This window comes from Macrotis lagotis, chromosome 1, assembly GCF_037893015.1.
Source record: "Macrotis lagotis isolate mMagLag1 chromosome 1, bilby.v1.9.chrom.fasta, whole genome shotgun sequence".
Taxonomy (NCBI): domain Eukaryota; kingdom Metazoa; phylum Chordata; class Mammalia; order Peramelemorphia; family Peramelidae; genus Macrotis; species Macrotis lagotis.
This window is the reverse complement of record NC_133658.1, coordinates 465,702,798-465,715,080: the sequence shown is the minus strand read 5'-3', so window position 1 is coordinate 465,715,080 and position 12,283 is coordinate 465,702,798. Positions and strand designations below refer to the sequence as shown.

Here is a 12,283-nt window from a genome sequence, read left to right as displayed (position 1 = left end):
GAAAAAAGTGTAGTTTTGAAAATAATATGTAGAAAGTCTTGTAGTCCTAAGCAAAACAGAACAAAACAAACAAAAAAAAAACAACCGAGCACTAAGACAAGTCTTAATGGTATTATATAGAATCAGCTTTTTGTATTTTTCCATGTGTTTCAAAATACTATTTCTTTTTTTTTTTTTGTTTAAGTTTAGAATTAAAGCAGTCAATTAGGGGCAGCTAGGTGACTCAGTGGATAGAGCACCAGCCCTGGATTCAGCAGGACCTGAGTTCAAATCCAGTCTCAAACACTTAATAATTACCTAGCTATGTGGCCTTGGGCAAGCCACTTAGCCCCATTGCCTTGCAAAAATTAAAAAAAAAAAAACATTCAATTAGTTAATAGGTAGAAATTGCCTAAATTGATATAGGTAGGATTTAATATTCAAAATCATGAAGTTTGGAAAGTTTACCTGACAATATGTGAATCATATATTTCTCTTTCCATAGGAAAGTGGCACCTTGGGATAAACTGTAACAGCAGAGATGACTTCTGTCACCACCCATTAAATCATGGTTTTGATCATTTCTATGGACTGCCAGTGACCAATTTGAGAGATTGCAAGCCAGGATCAGGAACTGTGTTTACCACAGCCATTCATATGTTTGTTTTCATTCCCCTTCAAATTGTGGGCATTGCTCTGGTCACTTTGGAGGCTCTCAATTGCCTCGGCCTGTTTCGGCTCCCTCACTGGGTATTCTTTTCATGTCTTTTATTAGCAGCTACTATAATTGGACTCTTAGCCTGTTTCCTTCATTTTTTCCGACCTTTAAACTGCATCTTGATGAGGAACCATGAGGTTGTCCAGCAGCCAATGTCTTATGAAAATCTCACTCAGAGGTTGACCAGGGAAGCTCTCAAATTCATAAACAGGTTGGTGTTTCTTGTTTACTAGGATTTTGCTCATGAAAACTTGCTAACATTCATTTCCATGATGACTGTCAAAAACTATCCTTATTTTAGCTTTCTTTTCATTTCTATGTTCAATAGGTATCTAGAGAAATTATAAGAGCACATGAAGAGGGCAATGTGTCTGAATAAAATAATAATATGAAAATCAAATAGTATATACTTTATAAATTCAGAAATTATTCCTTTCTATGTTAGTTAAACACTGATTTCACAACTTTTCTGTCAACGTTTTCCTTCTTGTGATTTCTTAATAGTATGGTACTTAATCACCTTCTTGACTAGCTATAAGCTAAAGTGTGAGTTGGCCAGAGCTATGTTGTGTTTTGTTTTGTTTTACTCACCAAAAATTGTTCTGGAGGAGAAAGAAAAAAGAATAACAATAATATTGTTCTCTCTAATCTACATTTTACCATTTAAAATGAATAATAAGCTTGGACTTGGGGGGGGGAAATGCTGAGGAAAAACCAGAAATGGCTTTTTCATTTATGTTGGGTCAAGAATAAGAGAGAAAGGTCTTAAGGTTAATAGAGACTATAATGTTAAAAGATGATAGAAAAAGCAAAATCTAAGAAAAACAGAGCTACTTAACTCTAACTCAACTTCCCTAACAGGGAGAATGATTTTCACATTCAAATGGGTATTACAAAAATGGTGAAAAAATAATAAAAGTTCAAAATAAGAGAAGAGATGCTAAGAAAGGAGAAGGTGCTCTAAAACTGAATTTGAGTCTCTTGGCCAAAATTGCATCTTTGGAGTTCTAAAAGAGATTGCAGATTTGATTGCTCAGGTGTTTTAGATCATCTTTCAGGAATCAAGAGGAAAAAGAGATATCCTAAAGACTGGAAATGAACAAATGTTCTGGAATTCAAAAGATGTGAAAAAGTAGAGTGTAGCAGCAATAGATTTTTCAGCTTGATATTGAGCAGGTTGTTCGCTAGTATTTAGCTTGAGAAAAAGTATTGATTACTAGTAGTCAGATTAGATCAACAAATCATGCCAGGATGACTTCATTTATTCCGTTGTTGGTTTTACTAGACTTTTGTGCCTGGAATGTGGTCAATTTAATAATCTCATTTCAACTAGGTGTGTTTGCTTTGTTTTTGCTTTTTATACATAATCTCTCATGCTATTCTTGTAGACAAGAAATAGAAATGTGGGCTAGATTATATAATTGTTTTCAATTGTTTTTTGTCATGTTTGTCTTTTTGTGACCTCATTTGACTTTTCTTTGCAAAGACACTGGAGTGGTTTGCATTTCCTTTTCCTGCTCATTTTACAGAAGAGGAAGTTGAAGCAAATAGAGTTGGGTGACTAGCCCAGGGTCATACAGGTAGTATCTGAGATCAGATTTGAACTCAGGAAGATGAGTATTCCTGACTCTGGACCTGGCACTATCCACTGTGCCACCTAGATATCCATAGTAGAGTTCAATGGATTCATAATTGGTCCTGAGAAACCTAAAATCTCAGAGTTCTAAAGTACATTATTGGCCAATCTAGCCCAACTAAACTTGAAGAATACACTCAGCGACACCCAAAAAATACTTACTGAACTTTTGCTTGAATACTTCAGTCAAGGAAAACTCATTCATTATTTTTCTTACTAATGATTTCTCATGCCTTTCTACAATATTGCTGGACCTCTACCATCTGATTTTAGTGGGTGTGATATCTCAGTATAGCTGATCTAGCACTTTAAATTGCAACTTTCAGATATACATTCCTTTAACAGGCACATTTATGAAGGATCTTAGAGACTGTCTAGTTCAATTTTACAATTATCTTTTTAATTTCCATCTGCTAGTCCCAATTCCCACTCCCAGTTGGATCAATGTTAAATGTGATCAAATATTATTGGCTCTGATCTTATTCTGTTCAACATTTTTATAAATGATTTAGATGATTTAAGTGAAGATATAAATGTCATTCTCATGCAACTTGCATATGACACAAAACTAGAGTGACTCACTTATACACTGGGTGGTAGAAATAGAATCTAAATAGACCTTAGCAGGTCAGAATGTTCAAATATAGCAAAATGAAATTTAATAGGAATACATTTAAATGTCCAAGTTTCCCAGATTCAACTGCACAAATACATAATGATGGCAAGATGTAGCATTTGTGAAAAAAAACATGTTTTTTTCTTTTGATTTCAAGCTTTATAATTGTCAGCAGTATATTCTGGCTGTGAAAGAATCTGATGTCTTGTAGCATTCATTGGAGATTAATGTCTTAATCAAGAAAAATATGAGACCTACTGTGTGCCTTGCATTGAGACCATTTTTATATTCAACTCTTTTAAAAACACTAACAATCTTTTCCTACAATAAAAAAGCAATAGAAAAAAGATGAATGGATTGGAAATCATGTCCTGTGCAGAGAGGTCAAAGAATGATGGATATATAGCCTGGAGAAGAGAAAACTTAAAGGGTGGTGTAATGCTATCTTTAAATTTCTGAAGGGCTATCATGTGGAAGGATGAGATATTAAGTCAAATATTAGATATTAGAGTTAGATAGAGAACCAGGACCATTGGATTGAAATTATAGGGAGATTAATTTTGGAAATAAATTAATTTAATTAATTTAATATTGGAAATAACTTCCTATCAATTAAAAATTTCCAAAAGGAGAATGGGCTACTTCAGATTGTAAGCTGCTACTAGAGATTTGCTTGGGGAGGTCAATAGACATTTATCAGAGATCTCATGGAAGGAAGTCATATCTTATCAAGCAGAAGGTAAAATTAGGTGATGCCTGAAATCCCTTTCCGATGTTTCTAATATTCTATGGATCTATGAAACCTCTGAAAAAATTGCGAATTTTTCTGGTAAGTTGCTAAAAAAGCAATTTCACCATCACCATACAGATCTGGAAATTAGTTGGCAGCAATTGATTTTTGAATATCTTTCAACAATTTAGTTTTGTAGAATGAAATGAACAGACTTAACAACCAGTGACATAGTTTAGCTAAGGAATAGATTCTCAAGTCAAGAGTTATATTGATAAAGAAGACACAATTTCAGAAAGTATGCTTAGTCTATTACTACCATGTTTAGAGAAGGATAAGAAAACTAAATAGGACTCATTTATCACTTTAAAGTAAAATACAGTTTTCAACTCAGAATCAACCAATTACCTTTTATAAAAGCATTGGAATCACTCTTCTAGCTCTGAGAAATACTATTGAGAGAGAATATGGATTTCATATTTAGTAGCAGGGATACGAGGCAAGTCATTTAGTCTCAGAAATTTCTGTTTCCTTTTCTACAAGATGGAGATAAAAACACTAGCATTATATGCTTCACAGAGTTCTCAAGGAATAGCATTTTTTTAACAACAAATTACTATTTCTTGAAAGTAGATTTTATATTTCTTAAGTATTTTGAAATGTTTTATGGAATACTTTGTCTTCACATCCCAGTTATTTCACCCCAACCCTCTTGTGCTCAAAGAAAAATTATATGTCAATTTCTAGTATAGCTACCACATATGATAATATACTATCCAATTTTCTCCTACCTCTGGTTCCTGAAACTTTAATTGACTTTTTCCACCACTTGGAATTCAACTTCCTTTTACCATACTGGTATATATTTTAATATTTTTTGCTTCTGATCATTTTGTATTAATTTATATAAATCTTTCATATTTCTTGTAATTCTTCATATTCATTAATTCTTATAACATAATAAAATTCATTAGTATCATATATCAATTTTTTCAAGCCTTTTTATCCAACTGGATAGCATTTAAGTTTATTTCCAATTCTTTGTTATAACAGAGAGCAGATATGGATTTTTTTGCTTCTATATTTTTTTGGTTTTTGCAAGGCAGTGGGGTTAGGTGACTTGCCCAAGGTCACACAGTTAAGTAAATATTAGGTGTCTGAATCTGCATTTGAACTCAGGTTCTCCTGACTCCTAGGCCAGTGCTCTATCCACTGTGTCACTTAGATGCCCCCAGATATGGATATTTTTCCAGTGGTGGGATTGCTGAATCAATGCTTCAGTCACTCTTCTTCCATAATTCCAAATTGAAATTCAGAACAGTTAAGACTTTTCTAGTTTATAAATGTTTCTCAATGCACCTGTATTTGGTCAATATTATGCACCAGGTGCTATCCTGTGAGTTTTTGGTACATGAAAATGAAAGTGTTGTCTCATTGTCAGAAGAACTTGTGATTTGAGTGATTTCTTTCATAATGGTGATAGATTTGTGCTGAACCATCTGCATTCTCTTCTAATAATAATAGAAGCATACATCATGCATTCTTTCCCTGATTGACTAGGATTTAGGAGCAAAGTCTGTAGCCTTTAAACATAACTGAGTTAATTGGTCTTCACTTGAATCCAAACAAGAATACTGATCTCATTACTTTCATACTCAAACTACCTAACCTAACAAAGTTCAGTTTATGTAAACAACCATTTATGACATGTTTACTTTCAATTTTACAATAACCAAATAAAGATTTAGATGCACCACTCATTACACAAAGTTTCTAAAGGAATACTTTATAAGCAATACACAAAAATTGTTATTAAAAGGATCAGTTTACCATGTAAAATTGGAAGGGAAAAAATGAAGAATAGTATTAATAATGTCAATGATTTGTATAGCTCTCAGATTGAAAGTAGAAAAATTAGTTTAATAGCAAGTCAGATTATAAACCAACTAAATTAATCATTAAAGATAAATTTAATTTCTTGCTCCTTTTAAAGCTTAGTAGTATAGAGTTGGTTCCAAAATAAATTCTATTAATAATGATACATAACAATCTTATTGGAAATAAAAATCATTTTCGCATAACTAACTTTGTCAAAATTTCATGAATTGTGTGATGGGTAACATTTAGTTAAATCAAGGCTGAAGAACACCTGACCCATAACAGACCTGCAATCTGGTACTATCACAGAAACTGCAAGGTGGGATTGGAAATTAGGGTTGGTGAATTAATTAAACGTTTGTCCAAATAAAGCATGCAAATGATGTTTTAAATATTCAAAAAATATGGCAGAAAAAAGGTTCACCACCCCTGGGTAGGATAATGAGTTACTAACCATGCCTTTGTGATAGAAACCAAGAGACCATTGAGTTGTTTTATAGGAGGTTCTAAATATCTGCTATGTGCTAGGTACTGTATTACCTGCTGCGACTCAACAAAAGAGGCAAAAGACAGTCCCTGTCCTCAAGGAATTTACAGTTTAAGGGAGGGGAGACAAAGCGTAATGTATACAAATATACTTATGTGTATATAGGTATTGTGTACATATATATACATATGTATATATATATATATACGTATATATATATATATACAAACATATATACTTATATTCACAAAGCAAGTTGTATTCAGGAAATAATTACAAGAGGGAAGGTGTTACAATTAAGAGGGATTAGGGAAACCTTCCATTAAAGTTGGGAATTTATTGGAATTTAAAGGTCAAAAAGATTACTAGTCAGAGAGGAGAAGAGAAAGCATTCTAGACATGGTAGAAAACCAGAGAAAAAAATGTATAGAACTGAGTGATGGAGGATCTTATTCGTGAAATAACAAAGAGTGCATATTGGGGATGTAAGGCACAAGAAAACTGGAAAGGTAGGAGTGTATTGAGTTATGAAGGACTTTGAATGCTAATCAAAGCATTTTGGTTTTTATCCTGGAGGCTTACAGGGAGTCACTGTAGCTTGAATGGGGGGTAATCATTTTAGTGGCTGTTTAGAAAATGGATAGGAGTAGCAAAAGATTTAAGGCAGACCCAGCAGGCTTTCACAGTTATCCAGGCTTGAAGTGATGAAGTCCTAAACAGTGAATCTCAATGTCAGAGGAAAGAATGGGGCATATACAAAAGATGTTGCAAAGGTTAAATTGAAATCCCTTGACATCTAGGATGTTTCTTTGGTTGTTTGCCTGAGGGACTAGAAGATGGTATTGTTCTATAAAGGAATAAGGAAAGTGAGGAAGGGAGGGTATTTAGAAAGAAAGTTACATTTTGGATATATTGAGTGGAAATATATACTGGACATCCAATTCCAGCTGGTAATTAAATTTTTGAGAACTGATGAGTTCACCAAATGCAGTAGTTTAGAATGAGAAGAAATAAGGACCCAGGATAGAATCCTAAGGGATACCTGGAGGGTGAGATCTGGAAGATGATTTAACAAAGGATATAGAAGAATGGTCAGAAAGATAGGAGGAACATAAGGAGAGACCTGGGTCCCAAAAATCTAGAGAAGTGAATATGAAAGAGGAGAGGTGATCAACAGAGTGAGAGTTAAGAAAAGGCCATTGGATTTGGCAAGTAAAAGGTCATTTATTAGTAAATTTGGAGAGAATAGTTTCAGTGGAATAAGATCAAAATTCTGGTCTTAATTCTGGTACTAAGTACTTGTGTGACTGGAGGCATTGTAGTGGAAAGAACAGGACTGGAAGGAACTTGTAGTTTGAGAATCCACGTTCAAAGTCTGCCTTGACTATTGAACACGTGTGTAATTCCTGGACCTCCATGATCTCTCATTTACAAAATGAGGAATTTGATCTGAATTGACCTTTAAAGTCTCTTCCACCTCTGTCTGTATAACTCTACTTTCCCTAAGGGCCTTTTCAGCTTAACAGGAACATTTGATATTTCTGATTTTGCTTGTGACTTGAACAGATAGTAGAGTAATTCATCCATATATCCTGTTTTTGTCAGACACTTGAGTCTGTGATAAATGTGACAAGTGAAAGAACTTCAGAGGAGAAGGAGGAAGATTGATCAATAGAGTGTGAAATGGATGGCAAACTCCTTGAAAGCAAGAACTATTGAGATTTTTGATCAGTGTCAAAGTCCAGTGTACTCTGTGGAGTAGGGCCAGAATTTGTTATTTGAATTGCTTGAGAAATGTATATAGCATCTGGTGGATTGGACTAAATATATGAGTCTTGTAGTTTTCAGGAATAGATGAAATGGAAATAGGAATTAATTTTGATTGGTTATGAAACCTTTTTGGGTGTCATTTAATTCTTTTTATAAAAGATGTTATTTGGAATTGTACAATTCCCCCCCCTAGTCTTGCTTCCCTCCCCCCCACCCCCCACAAAAGGCAGTCTGTAAGTCTTTTTTTTAATTTTTATTAAAGATATTATTTGAGTTTTACAGTTTTCCCCCAATCTTGCTTCCCTCCCCCACCCCCACCCCACAGATAGCATTCTGTCAGTCTTTACTTTGTTTCCATGTTGTACCTCGATCCAAATTGGGTGTGATGAGAGAGAAATCATATCCTTAAAGAGAACAGAATTCTCAGACGTAACCAGATCAAACCATAAGACATCTGGGTTTTTTTCCCGAATTAAAGGGAATAGTCCTTGTACTTTGTTCAAACTCCACAGCTCCTTATCTGGATATAGATGGTACTCTCCTTTCCAGGCAGCCAAAAATTGTTCCCAATTGTTGCGCTGATGGAATGAGCAAGTCCTTCAAGGTTGAACATCACTCCCATGTTGCTGTTAGGGTGTACAGTGTTTTTCTGGTTCTGCTCATCTCACTCAGCATCAGTTCATGCAAATCCCTCCAGGTTTCCCTGAAATCCCATCCCTCCTGGTTTCTAATAGAACAATAGTGTTCCATGACATACATATACCACAGTTTGCTAAGCCATTCCCCAAAATTGAAGGACATTTACTGGATTTCCAATTCTTTGCCACCACAAACAGGGCTGCTATAATTATTTTTGTACAAGTAATGTTTTTACCCTTTTTCCTCATCTCTTCAGGGTATAGACCCAGTAGTGGTATTGCTGGGTCAAAGGGTATGCACATTTTTGTTGCCCTTTGGGCATAGTTCCAAATAGCTCTCCAGAAGGGTTGGATGAGTTCACAGCTCCACCAACAGTGTAATAGTGTCCCAGATTTCCCACATCCCTTCCAACAATGATCATTATCCTTCCTGGTCATACTGGCCAATCTAAGAGGTGTGAGGTGGTACCTCAGTGAAAGTCTGTAAGTCATTACATTGTTTTCATGGCATACATTGATCTAAGTTGAATGTGATGAGAAAGAAATCATGTCCTTAAGGAAGAAACATAAAGTATAAGAGTTAGCAAAATTACATAATAAGATAATAGATTTTTTTAATTAAAGGTAATAGTGTTTGTTCAAGCTCCATAATTCTTTCTCAGGATACAGATGGTATTCTCCATTGCAGATAGCCCAAAATTGTGCCCAGTTGTTGCACTGATGGAATGAGCAAGTCCATTAAGGTTGACCATCACCCCCATGTTGCTGTTAGGGTATACAATGTTCTTTTGGTTCTGCTCATCTCACTCAGCATTACTTCATGCAATCTTTCCATGCTTCCCTGAATTCTCATCCCTCCTGGTTTCTAATAGAACAATAGTGTTCCATCACATACATACACCATTATTTGTTAAGCCATTCCCCAATTGAAGGGCATTTACTTGATTTTCAATTCTTTGCCATGAATTGAATATTGACAATAATGCTATGAATGTTTTTGTACAAGTGATATTTTTACCCTCTTTCATAATCTCTTCAGGGTATAGACCCAGGAGTGGTATTGCTGGATCAAAGGGCATCACATTTTTGTTGCCCTTTGGGCATAATTCCAAATTGTTCTCCAGAAAGGTTGGATGAGTTCACAGCTCCAACAACAATGTATTAGTGTCCCAGATTTCCCATATCCCTTCCAACATTGATCATTGGCCTTTCTGGTGATATTGGCCAGTCTGAGAGATGTGTACCTTAAAGATGCTTTAATTTTCATTTCTCTAATAATTAGTGATTTAGAGCCATTTTTTCATATGACTATGGATTGCTTTGATTTCCTCATCTGTAAATTGCCTTTGCATATCCTTTGACCATTTGTCATTGGGGAATGGCTAGTCTTTTTAAAATTTTGATTCAGTTCTCTGTATATTTTAGAAATGAGGCTTTTGCCAGAAATACTAGTTGTAAAAATTGTTTCCCAATTTACTACATTTCTTTTGATTTTGGTTACAGTGGTTTTGTCTGTGCAAAAGCTTTTTAATTTAATGTAGTCAAGTTTATTTTGTGTCTAGTTTATGACATTCTCTATCTGTTCCTTGGGCATAAACTGCTTCCCTTTCCATAGATCTGACAGGTAAGCTATTCCTTGATCTCGTAGTTTGCTTATAATATTGTTTTTTATGTCTAAATCATGTATCCATTTTGATTTTATCTTGGTATAAGGTGTGAGGTGTTGGTCTATTCCGAGTTTCTGCCATACTAACTTCAAATTTTCCCATCAGTTTTTTTATTGAAGAGAGAGTTTTTATCCCAATAGCTAGAATCATTGGGTTTATCAAACAGCAGATTACTATAATCAATTCTTTCTGTTGCACCTAGTCTATTCTACTGATCTATTTCTTAGCTAATACAAGACAGTTTTAATGATGATGATGCTTTATAATATAATTTTAGATCTGGTAGGACTAAGCCACCTTCTTTTGTACTTTTTTCATCAAATCCCTGGAGGTTCTCGACTTTTTATTGAATTTACTTAGAATTTTTTCTTACTCATTAAAGTAATTTTTTTTAGAATTTTGATTAGTAGGGCACTAAACAAGTAGTTTAATTTTGGTTGAATTGTCATTTTTATTATATTAGCTCAACCTATCCATGAGTAGTTGATGTTTGCCCAGTTATTTAAATTTGATTTTATTTGTGTGAGAAGTGTTTTACAGTTGTTTTCAAAAAGTTTCTGAGTCTGCCTGGGCAGGTAGACTCCCAGGTACTTTATATTGTTTAAAGTTGCTTTGAATGTTATTTCTCATTCTAACTCTTCCTATGACTAGCTATGACTAGCATCTTGCTAATCATATATAGAAATGTTGAGGATTTATGAGAGTTTACTTTAAAACCTGCGACTTTGCTAAAGTTGATAATTATTTCTAGTAATTTTTTAGATGATTTATTGGGATTGCCTAGGTACGCCAACATGTCATCTGCAAATAGTGAGAGTTTTGTCTTTTCCTTCCCAATTCTAATTCCTTCCATTCCTTTTTCTTCTCTTATTGTTGCATTTATTTCCTCTTTCCCTAATTCATTCATATAAGTATTTAAAGATATAATATATCCCCTGATAGCCGCCTTGTGTATATCCCACAGGTTTTGGTATATTGTTTCATTATTGTCATTATCTAGGACAAAATAATTAATTCTTTCTATTATTTGTCATAAATCCACTCATTCTTTAAAATGAAGTTATTTAGTTTCCAATTAATTTTGGGTTTATATCTACCTGGCCTGCTATTGCATGGGATTTTTATTGCATTATTATTTGAGAAAGATGTATTCACTACTTCTGCCTCTTTGCAATTAATTAAGTATTTATGCCCTAGTACATGGTCAATTTTTGTGTAATTGCCATGTACTGCAGAAAGGAAAGTACATTTCTTTCTAGCTCAATTTAGTTTCCTCCATAGGTCTATCATGCCTAGGTTTTCTAACAATGTATTTACCTCCTTAACTTCCTTCTTGTTTATTTTATGTTTAGATTTATCTAAATCTGAGAGCGGGAGGTTGAAGGCTCCCACGAATAGAGTTTTCCTGTCTGTGTCTTCCTATAACTCCTTCAACTTCTCTTCTAAGAATCTGGATGCTACACCATTGGGTGCATACATATTTTGTATTGAAATTACTTTATTGTCTATGGTACCTTTTACTAGGATATATAGTTTCCTTCCTTATCTCTTTTTAACAGTATGTATTTTTGTAGCTGTTTTGTGTGAGATAAGGATTACAACCCCTACTTTTTTCACTTCAGGGGAAGCAAAATATATTTTGCTCCAACCTTTTACCTTTACTCTATATGTATCTCTCTGCTTCAAATGTGTTTGTTTGTAAGAAGCATATTTTAGGATTCTGTTTTTTAACTCAGTCTGCTATTCACTTATGTTTTAAGGAAGAGTTCATCCCATTCACATTCAAAGTTATAATTAATAACTCTTTATTACCCTTCATGTTTTCTTCCCTCTTTTTGAATTTTTCCCCTTTTTTGCCCTTTATCCATATTCCCCAGTATTTTGTTTCTGACTACCACCACCTTCAGTGTGTTTGCTCTTCTATATCCAACCCCCCTCCCCTTTTTCCACTTTCCCTTTACCCCTTCTTCCTTCCCTTCCTTCTGTCGGTTCCCCTTTTCCTTCCCTCCTTCCTGAAAGGTAAGATAAATTTTCTTATCTTAACTGAATGTATGTATGTTAACTTTAAGCCAAATCTGATGAGAGTAAGATTCAGGCTGTTTTCACATCCTCTCTTCTTCCCCTCTATTGAAATAGGTCCTTTGTACCTATTAATGTAATGAGA

General features: G+C 34.3%; 1 protein-coding gene across 5 annotated transcripts in view; it reads left to right on the top strand.

Annotated features, from left to right (window-relative positions):
* Window positions 1–12,283, top strand: part of STS (steroid sulfatase) — a 203,630-nt gene that overhangs the window by 71,771 nt on the left and 119,576 nt on the right. For all 5 annotated transcript variants that reach the window (XM_074213609.1, XM_074213612.1, XM_074213608.1 and 2 more), the window contains one exon: window positions 485–908. In XM_074213609.1, coding sequence (XP_074069710.1) covers window positions 485–908 — 424 coding nt within the window. The remainder of the gene's footprint in view (window positions 1–484; window positions 909–12,283) is intronic.